Genomic DNA, 16931 nt, shown 5'->3' with positions numbered 1-16931 from the left:
TCTTAAACTCGTACTTTACTTGGGAGATAGAGTTTCGACGTTCTGTCGTTGGAGTATAGTATAGTATAAAAGATGTAGTCCATCGTCACCAAGGATGTTTTCCCTGAGAGGAGCATGGGTGAGCCCACCACTAGACTCCTGCAAGATCATCTCTATCGAACTTCATGTTTACAGAAGGTTTAGTTACAAAAAACCTCGGTAACTGGCTCAAGTCAGGTATAAAGAATAAAGATTATACTTAAATATCTCTTTATCTCGCAGTGTAAACTGGATGCATATTATATAAGCCAAACCGTGAATATTATTGTAATAAATGAACCCTCTGTTAAATGTTAAAAGTGATGGTATTTGATTGCGCCAGTCTCATTTAACTTGTGAAGAAAACTTGAAAAACTCCATAGAACTAGTTTATCGATCAGGTGCAAACTCATAACCAACTATCAGTGTTCAGTGATTTTACCAGCTCAGCCACTAGCAGGCCTTAAGTGTCCACAGGGTTCAGCCTGGCCCAGTGGGAGCAGCCAGGTGGTCAGAGACCTAGCACCAATGTGCTTGAATTTTGACAAAGCAAAGCAAATTTAAAAACTTGCTTAATTAAAATTTCAAGGATTTAGATAATTATATTTTGTTTTTAAACAGAAAATAGTTTTCTTAATAACAACACAAACTAAATATAAAGAGACTACCACCTGATAAACATAAAATACAGCTACTAAAAAAATTTAATAAATATATATTTTAATTTTTTAAGATTTAGAAATTGTCTTGTCTTATTATACAACTTTAATATTATATTTATAAATCATTTGCATTTAAACTTAGTAATAATAATAAATTGAATTAAATTTAACTTCATAGCAATTAAATGTAATCACTATTTAACTTTAAATTTTCTAAAAGTTAAGTTAACTCGTGGATGAATGCATTTTTTCCTGATAGGCAAAGAATGGTACCAATACAAATTAGTGGGATAATTCATCATCAAAAGGCTTCCATGTTCTAATTCAATCTTTACAGGATCTATTTTACATTTAACATTTTTTCCTCTAGATTCTTTGTGTTTTAAAACAAAATCCCTTACTTGACCAAAAGAAAGGGATGCAATAGGAGCTTTCTCCTCTAATTCCTTTTCATTATCTTGATGCTCACCTATATGATCTAATCCATTCTTATATCTGAAATACAAAAAATCATTTAAATTAATTTATATATATATATATAATATATAAATTAATAGGTGTGTGTGTGTTATAGACTAATATGGGCATTATAAACAATGCTTGGCCATTATGAATGACTACTAACGTCGGGCATTATAACAAATTTCATGTTCTTTATCGTAATTTATCACATTGACTGGTCAGCATGAATACTGCTATCATCTGTCAGGTAAAATGATGATAATGATACTTTGAAGAGTTATCATTCAACAAAACGTTAAATTTTTTTATACCATAAACCAAAATGATATTCCAAATATTTCCTTTAAGTTGATTTTTTATGACAAAATTATATAATTTTGTTAATAATACTCTTTGTTAACATTACTTTAATTAACACTGTTAATAATACTTATTTTAAAAACTATTCTAGTTTGTAAGTAAAATTTTCAAAATTATTTTGTTGAATGCTATGTGCAAAGTAATTACCAAAGTTATCTTGATTTAATAATGATTCTATTTATTATGTAGTATATATAGTGTGTTGATTAATAAAGAGTTTAATGTAATAAATATACCTATATTAATGTTAAACATATAATATGAGTGAGTTTTTCTTAAAATACTTGAAAATAATTTACAAAAATAAATAATTCTTAAGAAAAGTGAACTTTTTTTCTGAAAATCAAATTGCCCAAAGGGAATGTAGCTTTATGCATAATGTCTGGGCATTATGAATAATGACCTATTAATCACTTGGCTCATAACATACATATTTATATATAAAATATATATACACAACACACACACACCTTGTATTAACTGTTAAATTTGCAGCAATACCTGTTAACAAGTACAAAATTAAAATTGATGCCTGTTACAGAAACAATCACTTGACGCAGATTAGATATTAAATCTGTCCATGGCAAAGCAGGAATAGTAGTACCTGAGAAGCTGTATGTCAATCCAGAATCTCCATAAGCTACCTGTTATAAAAGAAAATGACAAATTTAGAATATTGAACTCAAATTGATCTTATAATTTAATATATAAAAAAGAAAGTTTGTTGTAAAAAATAGCTGACAAATTTACACATTAAAAAAATACAAAGACTAAAATGTCTTGATTTCTGCCATGTTGACTCACCAGAAAGAACAGTCTTCTATTCTATCTTTTATTAGAGGCTATACTCTGCAAAAGTATGCAAAAACAGTAATAGGTCGTCTCTGGAATAGAAGAATGTTACTGGTGATTCGAGGCAAAAATCAGGACATTTTAGTTTTTCATGCATATTTTAAGAAAGTTTGTTAGTTTTTCCTTTATACATTTTGGCATGTACATTTGAGCAAATGCAATGAAACTTTCCAAAAGCAGAACTGTCAACCTGAAAATTGATGACTACTTTTGGTCAAATAAACTTCAACGTGCAGCAAGCTCTCCTTTCTATTTGACCAGCAAGATTGTGGCAATCAAATAGGAAAATTACTTAATACAAAGTTACCAACCGGCATGAAATGTTTTTAGGGATTTCAAAGGGTGCCAAGTTTAAATATTTGGTCAATTTTTGCAAAATTTGATTGGTTGGCCAATTGCCATTTTATATTTAACTGTGAATGGTATATTGAAGTTAACATTTGAAAAAAATGAATGTTTTGAATTATATTCTCATGTAAATAGAAGTCAACAACTATTTTCTGTTGAAGAACATCAATTCCCATTTAACCCACTAAAAGCAATTAAAAACATAACATCAGTTTTCAATTGCTTTTAATGGGTTGTCTTTAGTAATAATAACCTTAGTGGGTCATCATCAATAAATTCAAAAATAAATTTATATCAGTACCTGTTTTCTTGGAATTTCATGCCATTTACCAAAAACTTTCACTTTGAGTAGATCATTGCTGAAATATTTTATATCTTTTTCAAGTTGACTAAAAATATTATCAGCTTGCTTTTTTGTAAAAAGAATGGCATAGCTTAAATTTAAATTAATATTCTCAATTTTCTTCCATTTTAATGAATTAATTTCTAAACTTTCAAATATGGAATCATCATCAGACTTTTTTCTTTTCTTCTCAATTGTATAAACAGAAAGCATATTCTAAACAATTTTACACAATCTCCAGCAGCAACTCGTCATACAGAATTATCAGGTTATCTGCAATTTTTAAATATATAAAAATGAATTATTAAAACAAAAATATAACAACAAAAATTTCAAATTGTTGTTGTTATTATATGACTATCTAAGCAAAAAATTAATATTCAAACTGTGAGGTTTTAACTAAAAATAAAATATGAACAAAGGTGCCATCCATTAAAATTAATTACATGATTTAGATCAACTTTTGATACCGTCCCTCCCTGTTGTGTACAATGATGTATTTTTTGCAAACTCACTCCCCTTTAATTACATGTACCCCTGCCCCATGTTCACAGACAGCCCCGACAAAAAAAAAACACGACTTAACAAGTTCTATAACAACATACACAAATAGCCCAAATATTTGAATAATTCTGCAAATAAGTTCAATTTAATTGAAACAAATTGGAGAATAACTCAGCTCAATTAACTAACCTTCTGCATATATTTTCTGATAGTTTATTCATATAACTAGTAAAGAGGCTTATAAAAACAAAACAAATTTCTAGTCATTAATTTCTCCCTTTCCATTGTGTATATTCTGTACAATGATATACTTTTTGCAACTCTCTCCCCTTAAACTGTACACATAAATAATAGACAATCCCAAATATCTGAAAACTACAAATCATTTTTATTTAGATACTCACTTATTTTAATTTCAGCAAATTTATTAAATATTAAAGTTTAAATCAAGCTTTATTATATTGTCTGATTTAATAAAAGATTTTGTTAACTGCAGATTATAAGATACACTATATTATCAAAAGTTTTTAGACACTACCAGAAATCTCTTTCAACACAATCAAATTCCTATCATACTTCACAGCATATACAGGACTGGTTTCATAAAAATGAGGCAGAAATGTTGGACTAGCCTGCTGAGATCCTGGATCTTAATCCAATAGAATATCTCTGGAATAAACTGAAACAATAAATACAAAATCAATCACAATAAATATCTTTGATCTAATCTTTAATAGCAGCTTTGCTGAATGAATGACAATTGTGGGGAAGTACTCGATCTTTAGAGTATTCCCCGTGCAGGAACAAAACAAAAAGAAATTTCAAAGAAATAAATCACACGCTCTATGACTCCAATGCAAGGAACTTAAAGTTTATTTTAGTCCTTCCAATCACTACTCTGTCCCTTCGCTATAACAGACACTAAAACAAAAGAAACAACGCGCACAAAAAAACAATCTCGCGACTCTATCGTCTACACGTCCTCTCTCCATTCTTTCTTCCGAAAAAGTCCCTCTTCTTCCGTTGAGCATGCAGCGATCTCTCCCCCTCTCTCTTTCTTTCTTCCAAAAACGCGGCCCATCCTTTCTTTACCCTGCGGCCCACCCGAGGATCACGCAATAGAACACGTGATCTTTGAACCACATATCTCCCCTCCTCCCATTAACTTTTACAACAGGAAGCTTTTACGCTATGAGGGTCTGTCCCTCCTTTACACCGTGAACCACCCAAGGGGTTGGTTACGAGCCGGTTAGGCAACAGAACACGTGGTCTTCAGACCACACAATCTATTCTTGTTGAGACCTGCCAGAAACTGGTTGAAAGTGTCATGACTCATGACACACTGTTACTTGCATGCAAGCAAAATAGACTGATTACTAATTGCTATATTAAATCTATTTTATAAAAATCAATACAACAAACACCTAAAATACCAGAAAGTTTTTTTTTTGAGGTGTGAACATTTTCATCTGTGTTAAACAGACATCGTCAGGCAAGCAAACAGTTTGCTTGCCTGACGATGTCCATTTAACAAACTCACTGGTATTTTAGATGTTTGTTGTGTTGATTTTTATATAATAATTACCAGTTGTCAGATAAATCTATTTTTACAAAAACATCGTGGTGTCCAAATATTTTTGACAATATAGTGTACTTAATGACAATGATTATTATTCATTATTTTCACTAAAATTCAGATTTTTAATATTTGCATATTTCTAATCAAATAAAACAAACTATCCTATAATCCTATAATTGTTTTGTCATACTATGGATTATTAGAATCAGTACAATACTTCATTTACAGGAAAAAATTTTTTAAATTTATATAATCAATGTTATTAGATTACTTATTCTTATTAATTTAATCATTAAAAAAATGTGATATAATCACTAGATTAACTTTTCTTTAATATGCTTGGAATATAAATTGGATTGATGGGATAAGACAATACTATACAATGGCAATCAGTCAGTGTCTTTCTATGGGAAACTGGCTCTTACTTGAGTGTTAAACATATGAAAAAACTTTCAAAAAAACTACTCAGCCAGTCCATGGTCAGGTGCAAGTCTGTTACCAACTACTGGTATTAAATAATTTTATCCACTTGGCCACTGGTGGACATACTTGAATATAACTTGCTCTTTATAATAAATACAATTTTAATAAACATCCAAAATATATAGAGTATATATAACATTCTAATGTAGAAACCATACTTTCATCCAACAGCTAAATCCAGATGATAAACTGAATACAAACAGATAAACAATCACATCATTCAATAACATACTAACTGTTTAACATATTCATTTTTACATAAAAACAGCTATAAACAATGTATTAAGGATTATCATACACCAGCAACCAAATATTTAAAACAGTTATTAAACTGTGGTTATCATAAAAAACTCTTATAATTTAAATATTACAACTATTACAAATATTACCTAAAATGCATTTCGAAACTTAGATTTCCTTCTGACTTAAAATGCATTATGAAATTCCAATTCATAATTGTAATTTTAAAAATATAGTTATTATGATGATCAAAGTTTAATAAGTTTTAAATATTTGGTTGCTGCTTTAAGATAAGCCCAACGTATTGTTGACAATTGTTTTATATAAATAAAAAAATATGTTAAATATTATTAATGTAAGAGCAAAACACACAGTTATGATCATAATCATAATGGCTGCTTAAATAGAAAAAAACTTTTTCTAAGAGTTTTATATTTCAAGTTTTGAATATATTTAACCTTCATTAATAGATTGAATATCAGTTGCTTATTAACAATATCAATCTCTCAGTTCACAGATGAATATGAAGCAATTGTTAGATTTATTTGAGTATTTACTATATAATGTATATAATTTGAAGTGAGAATTATAAAGTTATGTATCAGGTACACAACTAAAATTGCTTTTTTACAGTTTTTTTTTTTACATAATCTGTACGGTACATTATTGTAGAAAGAAAAACAAATAGTAAAATCTATATTTAAAAAAATTGCATTTTCATATTCAACTCATGCAATAAAAATTAATATAAACTTGAATATCTACTCAATATAAAAAGTGCACATTGTAAGTAACATATTCAAATTTGCTGATAAATCTCTATGTATGCTAGTTACAATTTATCTGGAAGTTCTTTCATTCTCTTGAAATTATAACTTTTTTCCATATCTTCTACACAAATTTGCATAGTGACAATTGAATTCATTAAAGCCATTTCTGATAATTGTTTCACATTCTCAACTAGATCTGCATTTAAAAATTTATCATTGAAAGAACATTAGCATGGAGATTGATTTTACTGACTGATATCTATGGCTAATACTGATAGTTCATTCAAAATGTCAATCAAGGAGGTTGGCTCTCATCCCTATCCCTCATGTCTTTTCTTTAGTCAAACCCATTAAACCAAATTATAAACTAATTGTTTCAGATGAGACAGATGTACAGAAAAACCTATAAACACATCAAACTCCTAAGTACATTCTTCCCCAAAATGTAACATTGTACTTGCCAGAATAGTTTTTTTTCTAAGTTCAGTGTTCCCACAAAATGCATAACAATGATCATCATATGCTTATGATGTTCATTGTTATGCATTCCATGGGCGCATTCTTTGAGTTACTTGATATCTTGTTGAATCTTTCTAATCTTTTAAAATTTTCAATTATTAAAATCGTTACTTTTCTGTTGAATAAGTTTATTCATTTGTAACCGCACGAACACCCACTGCTACTATTGTTTTGCCAAGTTTCAGTTACCTTCAATTTTTTTAAAGTAAACATCTCAAAAATGATATCTAAAAGAAAGCAAGTTGTTACAGAAGAAATTAGAAATATAAAATAAAATGTATATAAACTGTATTATTTATACCATGACGACAAATTTTCCAATTATCTGGATCAGTCCTAGTCCCCCTTGAGCCGTATAAACAGGAGGTTTTACTATATTTGCTGTATTTTCTCTTATTTCCAGTATAAATATTTGTAGTTGCCATGGCTTTGCTAACATAACAGAGTGACCGCACTTACTCAATTATTGTAATGCATTCAACCATTACAATAATTGAGTAGACCATCAAACCTTCAACCATTACATAATGCAAGAAATTACATAATGGTTGAAGGCTAAAATTTTGCATTTTCGTTCGAAATCCAGACAATTTAGTCTGGATTTCAAATTCTGGAGGATGCCATTCAATTCTAAGTTATCGTTCAACGAGTTTGTCATGGAGATTAATCCATTAACTGATAAGTGAGTGACCCTGGATACAATCTCATTCGTTAACTTGGTGAATACAAAAAGTTTGGATAAATACGAAAGCATTCATCAATACCTAATAAATTTAGAAATCTTTATCCAGACATTATAAATTAAAACGCAATGTTTCGAAACAACTTTCGTCTCCAACGAATATAACCTTGACCTAATTCTTCCATAGCAAAAGGAGGCCTCTTACCCTCGAAACTGAACGCGAATTTAAAAAGTTGACACTTCCGCCACCTGTATCACAAAGTAAAACAACAAAAAGTAATGTAAATTTCAAAAAAACAAACTAAAAATTGTGATACGTATTAATTAATGGTTTACTTCGTAATTTATTAGTTTATATGATATTAATTGTAATATTTTTTACAAACGAAAAGTTTATAAAGCGGTGCCTCTCGAGTTGTTTACGCCCATTTGGTAGATAGACGTCTACGGTGGAAGTTGTTTATCTGGGAAAAATTTTTTTTACTCTAACATTCCCTACTTCACGCAGAATTTGCTGGTAAGTTAACGGAAATTTGCATTGTAAAAACGTTTGCTTATTCAATGAAAATATTTAATTATTTATTCATTTAATTTATTGGTAAAAGTTAATTTTATGTAATTGGTTCATGTAAATCTATGCACAAATTACCTAAGAGTAACATTTACCAATTACATATGTGGACATATTGCAAAATATCATTTTACGCAATCACTCCTCATTATGGACTTGCTTATGAAATTCAATTACAAAATTAATCAATTTCTATATTTTGTACCATCCAATATATACAATTTTCAATTTTATTCCTCCTCAGCTTTTAAATACTTCATAACTAATATCTATTTTGTAGGTTTTTGGATGGAGTAATAATTTTTTGTTGAAAAAATCTTTATATATTCAATTCACTACGACTTTATTCTTCAAATTAAATTTATTTTCTCACATTTTTTTAGTTACAATGGCTCATTTCAATTATTTGAGTGAAGAAAGCCGGAAGGAATTGAAGAAAGTTGCGGATGCTATCGTGGCACCCGGAAAGGGTATCCTTGCTGCCGACGAAAGCACTGGTAAGCGTAACTATTTAACGGTGTGAGGGAAGTGGATTTTCTTTTTACTGCAGTGTTGTAAATTATAGGTACCATGGGAAAGCGCCTTGCCAATATTGGAGTAGAGAATACGGAAGAAAACCGTCGTCGGTTTCGCCAGTTGCTCTTTACGTCCGGTAAAAGTATGAGTGAGAGCATTAGTGGAGTCATTCTTTTTCACGAGACTGCCTATCAAAAAGCAGATGATGGTACTACCTTCATTCAGCTTTTGAAAAACCAAGGTATAATTCCTGGAATTAAAGTTGACAAAGGAGTTGTACCTTTAATGGGTTCTTTTGATGAAAGTACAACACAAGGTAATAATATAATTTGATATTTCTTTAAGTTGTCATGTAGATAGAAGTAAATTTAATAATTTTATAGCGAGGTTGAGGCAGAAGTTTTAAATGCGGATGTTCGAATGTTGAGCATGATTCCACTGACTTTCCAAACACCATTGTCAAACTTCTAGACCTATGGGAAAGCAGTGCCAAATGTCCGACATACACGTTTTCGCATTTAAAACTTCAGCCTCAACCTTGCTGATACTGAAGCATGCTCATAAAACAAGTGCATTATTCTCTGTGAAATAATGTCAAATGTATTAAATCTTTTATGTAAAGAAGATTTGAACATCTTTCTCACTAATGTACAGTGCCTTTCCAGCAGTCACCAGACATTGCAGAATCTGTACTGTAGATTACTAATATAATAATTTCAGCTTTACATATGTTCTGTGTTTATCACTTTCTCACTTCAAACATTAATTTTATAATGTGTTCTCTTTGTCAAATATGAATAAGTACAACTGCTTATTCAACTTGCTTTTCATCTCTAGTATGTTCAATATTTATATTAATGTAGATACATTAATATAAATATAGAAAATAACAGAAAATGAGATTTTTTATTAAGGAAATTTTTTTCTTTAAATGAAAATTATATATTAGAATTTATTTGTAATACAGTAAGCATATGCATTATAAAATTTGCAAACAATTCAAATATTAATTTTTTTTTTTTTTAATAATGCAAAATGATTGTAAGAGAAATATATTGACTGTTATTATGAAGGTGAGGTTAAGTGAATTCAATGTTAAAAATAAGTTTTTTAGGTTATAGGAGAGAGATTGAATGAATTATCAGTTGATTTTCATTAGAAATATATTTTACCAAAGTTGTTGTACTGAATTACAAAACTTCATTCAAAGAGAATCTTCAATATCAAATACAGTATTTTAAATTCACAAAAAAAAGATACAATATTTCTTTAGCCTCAGTATTTAAAACATGAAAAGAGAATTGTTGGAAGTATTAAAACTATCCAAAAATTCTCAAAACATAATTCCAAAACCATCTAGAACACTTATGCAAAAATTCTAATATTTTAGTATTATATGAATCTGTTCTATCATTTACCACAGTTTAGTAGAAATTACTCTCATAATGTTATAAAAAACCCTTAAATGACATCCTTCATTCTTCCGTAATTAAAGTAAATTTCAATAAATTCCTATAGATTCTTCAGTTATATAGTTTTTATTTTACTAAAGTTCATTCTTTCCTTTTATTTTTGCAAAGAAACTTATAACCTTTTCCTTGCATAACAGGTCATTCTAATAGATAGTAATTTAATCATTGTCTGGATGATAAATCTTATCAATATGCAGATATGATTTTAGTACAGAGAACTCAAACTACAGTATTGCTCAAGTTCGACACAAATATGAAATATTTTTTATTGCAAAAATATTCCATATGGGTACCATATGCTATATTTATGAATAATGCCTTTTTATTAAATTCTTAAAATATTTTCATTAAAAATTATTCCTCCTGAAGTTCTAGGAAAGCAAGAAAAATTATCATAATTCTCTGTGATGGATGCAAGAGTTCTTACTCAGTTTGACAACTGATCTCCACCTAGTCCTATTCTAAGCCAATTTCCTTCATTTTCTCCATAGGCCTACACTTCAGTCTTTGTCTTCTTGCCTTAACAGTTCTACTATTACATATAATGTTACATATTTAAAGTATAATAGCATTAAAAACTATGTAATGAAAAGTTAGGATATAACATTAGAAAGAAATTAAATATTTTTTTTAAATGTAACCTTTCATAAAGATCATCCATCATAGTTTCATTTGAATGTATTGATTTTTTTTTCTAAATTATTCCCATAATTCTCAATGGCTTCACTAGCCCAGTAGTTTCAGTGGATAAACCACTGAATATTGGTAGCAGTCAGGTTCTACGGACTGGCTATATTGAGTTTTCTAGGTTTGCTTAATGTCTAATGCCTAAAGAGGGGCCTATTCTTCTGCAGAAAGTCCTCTCTTGGTAAACTGTCCTCATCTTGTTAAATATCAATCTAAATACTGATTAATCAAAAACAAAAAAACTTTCATAAATTACTTTCATAATATTGTAATGTACTTTAAAAAATATCAGCAATTCATAAGAAGTTTAAACTTAATTTTGTATCATTAAATCTGACAACTTTTTAATTTATTTACAGGATTAGATGATCTTGCAAAACGATGCCAGGAGTATAAATCAATAGGATGTCAATTTGCAAAATGGCGTTGTGTACTTAAAATAACTTCTCATACTCCATCACCATTAGCCATCTTAGAAAATGCAAATGTCCTAGCTAGATATGCTTCTATTTGTCAACAGGTATCACCTTCTAACTGATATACGTAATTCATGGTATTTAGCCACATTTTCATTGAAATTCATATGAAAATAAAAAGTTAAATCAAATGCAAATAGATTTGATTTGAGATTTTAAATTTAGTTTTAATTAACTGTTTACATTTTTCTATATTATAGAATGGTCTAGTTCCAATTGTTGAACCAGAAGTCCTACCAGATGGCGATCATGACCTGGAACGAGCTCAGAAAGTTACAGAAACAGTTCTTGCCGCAGTTTACAAAGCATTAAATGATCATCATGTTTACCTGGAAGGAACACTACTTAAACCAAATATGGTCACTGCTGGTCAGAGTTCTTCAAAGAAGTATTCTCCTGAAGATATAGCAAAAGCAACGGTAACTGCCCTTCAAAGAACTGTTCCTCCTGCAATGCCTGGTAAATTTTAATACATTTTCTATTCAAATGAAATGTATATATATGTGTGTGTATATATATATATTACTATAACAACTTAAGTGTCTAAACTTAGGAGTAACATTCCTCTCTGGTGGACAGTCTGAAGAAGAAGCAACTGTAAATTTAGATGCAATTAATAAGTATTTGGGCAAGAAACCTTGGGCTCTATCGTTCAGTTTTGGTCGTGCCCTTCAAGCTAGTGCTCTTAAAGCTTGGTCAGGTAAACCTGAAAACATTAAAGCTGCACAAGAGGAATTTTTGAAGAGAGCCAAGGTCAGTATATTTTCAAATTTTAAACTACATTTTTAATAGATTCTGATACTTATTATTATTTTTATTTGTATTTTAGGCTAATGGATTGGCAAGAAGAGGTGAATACAAAGCTGGTTCTGTTCAAAGTGTGTCTGCATCAAAATCAAATTTTGTTCCTACTCATGCATATTAAGTGCCAAATTTTTCATTTGTTTACAAAACATAATACTTTACAAAAATATTTTTTATTAAAATCATATATATTTTTGATAACTAATTTCTGTAAAGTGTTGAACATTATACAATTTTCCAGATAGAAAATGTGTAATCAATAACAAAAATAAAATTTTGTAGTTTTACTAACAACTTTTTTCAATAAATATTTGCAAAATTTTTCTTATTTGTTACTAAGAACATTTCTTAGATAACTTTTGCATGATCTTTGTCATTTCACAATTTATCAAAGATCCAGTTATCTAATTGATTCAGTCACTTCAATGACCTTTATCAATAGTTCAACATTAGATAAGAATTTAAGTTAAGCCATTTCACATAACTAAAATTTTTAAATTGCTATTTGAGTATATGTGCAATTATTTTTGATTAGTTAGTTGCTTTTCAAATAAAACTTAGTTCTGTTTACACTGAAGCTGATTGTTTATGGAGAAAACAATTACCGTATTTTACGGACTATAAGACTCACTTTTTTCTTCAAAAAATTGCCTCCAAAATTCAGGCGCATCTTATAGTCCATAGCGTCTTACAGGTAGTTTTTTTTTTTTTTTTAAATTAAGGTGCATCTTAATGTTAAGCATAGTCCTTAGCGTCTTATAGTCCATAAAATACGGTACATAAAATATATACACTATACACTAGAGATATAAAAACTGTTATCACTAGATAACTAGTTTGATTTACAGATATATTGGTACTTCAAATCAGTGTATCTAATGCTTATTTTACATATCTTGGAATGCTTTCAAAAGTGAGGAAAAACTGAAAAATCCATAAAAATTTTCTACAATAGAAAAACATGAAATACTTGAATATTGTTCATTATACAACATAATGGCATGTATCTGCAAAACTTTCAGGAAGATTACATGGCTGGATTGCCCATGGGCCCTAGGATTAGAGAGCTCCAAAACTAAAGCAATTTTATCATTGCAATTACAGTCGAGTCGTCATAGGTATAACTCGACACCATTGGTTAAGTAGTCAGTTTCCTGTGGTCCAGGCCGACTTACATGGGCATTAATGTTAAACTCTGGTTTACTCGACACCGTTTAACTCGTCACCACCGGATAAATCGACATATTTCTGTCCAACACTCATTTAGACGTCTGATAAGTAGACCCCTCCTGAAAAGAGAGTTCACACACGCACAGTGCGGTATAAACTTTTTTTTTTTTTCAAGAGGGGAGTCTACTTATTAAGGAATTTTTATTATGTATATATCAACATTTTATGTATTATATATATATATATAATACATAAATATATACATATATTTATGTATACACAAATATATACATAAATATATAATATATATATATATATAAAGCGTCACAGCCAGTGGCGTAGCGTGGGTGTCAGCCGCCCGGGGCGGAAGAAAATTTCGCCGCCCCCTTATTTAGGTAATTTTACAAGATATTATTAATTGTGAAATTTTGCCGCCCCCTAAAAGTGCTGCCTGGGGCGGGCCGCCCCTGCAGCCCCTACTACGCTACGCCACTGGTCACAGCAGAATCCGATTTTGCATTTTCTCACGTCATGCGTTATTTGTAGCACGTATTTCACATTTCTGTTAGAAATGAGTGTCCAAAAGCTAACAACGCTTACGCTGAAGGAAAAATACGAACTTGTCTGAATTTGAATGTAAGAAAATTTCGCAAGCCGAATTTGCAAAACAAAAAAAAACTTCCGAAAACATTGGTGGGAATCCTGAATAAAAAAGAGTAAATTAAAAAACTTTTTCTTGGATTTTCGTCGCCGCTATCTGGAAAACGCCAGAGAAAGATGTCGAAGATGCTCTCCTCAATGTTCCTTCTAAGCTGCGCGGCCGCGCACTGCTCAAGTTGTTGCCGCGCACAAGAATTTATGTGCCGCGCAGGCGAGCATGCACACTGATTTGAATTATTGTTTACTTATTTCTCACTCTGTCAGCAACATGATTATTGCTACGTATATATCGATTAAATAATTGACAAAAGATAATATTTTGTATGGAAGCATGTTTTAAAATGAATTTTAATCTCTACTTTATAATTAATTTAATTGTTATAGGAAAAAAATAAGATTTTATATATATACTAGCTGACCCGGCCACGCGTTGTTGTGGCTCAAAATGTATCTATTATAAATGTATAACACTTCCCCTGTAAGGGGAATTTCAAAAAATCCCTTCTTAGTGTACATTCTCTTGACGTATCTATTAAAACGCAATCAAAAACGCATCTAAAATAGTATAATAAAAGCCGAGTTCTTCACGGTAAGCTTTAATCCTGTCCATCTCCACCCAGTGGGGGGGGAGAATTTCGACATGAATATTATATAAAAACACGTGCGTATTCGAATGCAACGTTGTGTCAAAATTTCAAAAAAATCGGTAGGAACAAACGAACGTTATATTTTATTTATATAGATAGATAGAAAATGATCTGCTTTAGTCCATTCTCACAGAAAAGCAAACTTAGGTCGTCGGAAGTTAGCGCCATCTGTTGGACATAAAAGCCTTAATCCATATATAAATATATTTTTGAAAAGGGGGAAATGGTGGTCTTCACATATGCCAGAAACCTTCGCGGGAGTGTATTAAACAACTTCCCGAAGTTTCATGGCAATTGGATAAATGGTCTGGTAATGCATGAAGGACAAACACACACACAGACAGTCAGACATATATCTATATATAGGCCTATAAAAACGAATGTATGTTCAGAAAAATTTTTTGCTCAGAATCTGCTCAGTAAAAATTTTTTTTGCTCAGAGAAGTACAGTACATGTTCCGCTCAGCTACAAAAAAAAAAAAAAAAAAAAAAAAATTAGAGGGTACATTGACTCTCTTACGTTGGCTAAAGCAAATTCGTTCATTGAATCTTCCTGTTTTGGGACAGATACTGAAACAAAAGGCGATGGAAATTGCTGGGATACTTGGTGTAGAAAACAACTTAGTGCCAGTGATGGATAGTCAGAGAAGTACATTGCACTACATTGTACATTTTCCTAATTGTAGTAATGTGGTTTTTTCAACTTTGCTTTAGTCCTCATAACGGATAACTCGACACATTTTCACTTCCCTTTGGGATGTCGACTTATGCGGACTCGACTGTATATATAAAATTTAAATGATTCTACAGTTACGATTAGACATTACATAATTTTACATCATTGATTAATGGTGTCGTGGGATAGTCAAATCTAGTGTGGAGAGATTCTGAAAGGTCAATCTACAACTGAAGACAAACAGCAATGATAATCATCATACACAATACTTTCTACAACTTATATTCTGTTCACATTGTTGTTGGATGTGTTTTGAATATGCTTAAATTATAATTAATCTCTTCGGGGGAGTTCTGATGATTAGGGATTGTCCGTTAATGACGTCCACACTGGAAGGGAAGGAAGAGGTTATAACAAGGGAGGGGAGAGGTTGAACTTCAATGGATATCCGTTTTATTTCATTAAATTTTGTACAGTATGCATTTTATTATTCAAAAAGTGGTAGGTTTTAACGGGATTTGAGTTTTATTGGATGTCGGAAAAGGGGAGCGGGATTATGGAAACTTGGAAAAACTGAGACAATGAGGGGAGGGGGAGTAAAAATTTTAAGAAAAATGCAGACGGACAATATGGACAATCCTTAATTTCAATATTAGATAATGTAAAATAAACTTAAATTGGGAAATAGATCAAATATAAGCATTTGATCATTTTCGACTTTCCTCCTCTACAAAAAAAATCCAGCAACGAGTTACTTAACTTTTCCGGTAACATTTAAAACTGCGTGTATGGTTGCAATCTGTTATGACTTTATATTTTTATCAAAATGGTAAAAAGCTTAATTTTGAGGGTAGGATGGGTTTTATAAAAAAAAATTGTAAATGCTAATAACGTGTAAAATCATTAAGTCAGACGCTACTCGAGATATGACACGACCCCCTTTATCTCCCCACCCCCTCGATCTTTAACCAGCAAAATTTAATAGCAACAACCCCCCAATAAACAAACCTCCTTAAAAATTTCAGAAATTTTCAAAAAGCACAAAAGTTTCAAAGAGGGTGAACAAAATCGTGCCCCCCCACACACACTAACATCCATATATACATGCAAAAATATTCGGGTTTTTTTTCCTCAACATTTCAAGGTTTCCTGAATCCGAAAATGTAAAAATCTTGGGAGTGATGTTTTTGACCGATCGCCATACTTTCCGTCTGCTATATAACAGCCGGAAAAGTAAAAATGCTTAATCGTAATGTTTTTTGTTCTGATTACGTTCTCGTGTTTTAACATCTATAATTAAATTAATATTACGCTTCTTGTCCCATTATTATTATTTGAGCACTATAAATAGCTCTTTTTAGGACTTGTCACACACTATCGAGAACTAATAACCGTGGTTACAAATATATACTTAATGTTCATTAGTCTAG

The 16931-nt window shown here is 30.6% G+C and overlaps 2 protein-coding genes across 4 annotated transcripts; one reads left to right on the top strand and one right to left on the bottom strand.

The window, feature by feature from the left end:
- Positions 1 to 718: 718 nt before the first annotated feature.
- LOC136989891 (DNA oxidative demethylase ALKBH2-like) lies at positions 719 to 8039 on the bottom strand. 3 transcript variants are annotated; one of them, XM_067288188.1, is made up of 5 exons: positions 7905 to 8036; positions 3004 to 3318; positions 2107 to 2146; positions 1973 to 2003; positions 719 to 1175 (listed from the first exon to the last, which is right to left on the bottom strand). In XM_067288188.1, exons 2-5 carry the CDS (start codon positions 3256 to 3258, stop codon positions 875 to 877), a joined length of 627 nt encoding a protein of 208 aa, XP_067144289.1. In that variant the 5' UTR covers positions 3259 to 3318; positions 7905 to 8036; the 3' UTR covers positions 719 to 874. The 3 variants fall into 3 exon arrangements, with proteins under 3 accessions (XP_067144289.1, XP_067144287.1, XP_067144286.1); XM_067288186.1 differs by lacking the exon at positions 1973 to 2003 and having other exon boundaries at positions 2004 to 2146; positions 3004 to 3322; positions 7906 to 8039; XM_067288185.1 differs by lacking the exon at positions 1973 to 2003 and having other exon boundaries at positions 2004 to 2146.
- Positions 8040 to 8231: 192 nt separating this feature from the next.
- On the top strand, positions 8232 to 12573 carry LOC136989884 (fructose-bisphosphate aldolase-like). The gene is made up of 7 exons (XM_067288178.1): positions 8232 to 8339; positions 8777 to 8890; positions 8959 to 9225; positions 11428 to 11588; positions 11745 to 12003; positions 12098 to 12297; positions 12374 to 12573. The coding sequence occupies exons 2-7, from the start codon at positions 8782 to 8784 to the stop codon at positions 12467 to 12469; spliced, it is 1092 nt and encodes a 363-aa protein (XP_067144279.1). The 5' UTR covers positions 8232 to 8339; positions 8777 to 8781; the 3' UTR covers positions 12470 to 12573.
- Positions 12574 to 16931: the final 4358 nt, after the last annotated feature.

The sequence above is a fragment of the Centruroides vittatus genome, unplaced genomic scaffold (genome assembly GCF_030686945.1).
Source record: "Centruroides vittatus isolate TY-2023 unplaced genomic scaffold, ASM3068694v2 scaffold_769, whole genome shotgun sequence".
Lineage (NCBI taxonomy): Eukaryota > Metazoa > Arthropoda > Arachnida > Scorpiones > Buthidae > Centruroides > Centruroides vittatus.
Note: the sequence above shows the minus strand (reverse complement) of the source record. Positions and strands in the feature narration are given on the sequence as shown.

Excerpts from the sequence above, each read along its gene's own strand:
- LOC136989884 (XM_067288178.1), top strand. The coding sequence starts at position 8,782 with ATGGCTCATTTCAATTATTTGAGTGAAGAAAGCCGGAAGGAATTGAAG. Across the intron at positions 8,891-8,958 it reads TGCTGCCGACGAAAGCACTG|GTACCATGGGAAAGCGCCTT; the intron begins GTAAGCGTAACT and ends TGTAAATTATAG. Across the intron at positions 11,589-11,744 it reads ATGCTTCTATTTGTCAACAG|AATGGTCTAGTTCCAATTGT; the intron begins GTATCACCTTCT and ends TCTATATTATAG.
- LOC136989891 (XM_067288186.1), bottom strand. The coding sequence starts at position 3,258 with ATGCTTTCTGTTTATACAATTGAGAAGAAAAGAAAAAAGTCTGATGAT. Across the intron at positions 2,147-3,003 it reads ATGAAATTCCAAGAAAACAG|GTAGCTTATGGAGATTCTGG; the intron begins GTACTGATATAA and ends CTTTTATAACAG. Across the intron at positions 1,176-2,003 it reads AATTTTGTACTTGTTAACAG|ATATAAGAATGGATTAGATC; the intron begins GTATTGCTGCAA and ends TTTGTATTTCAG.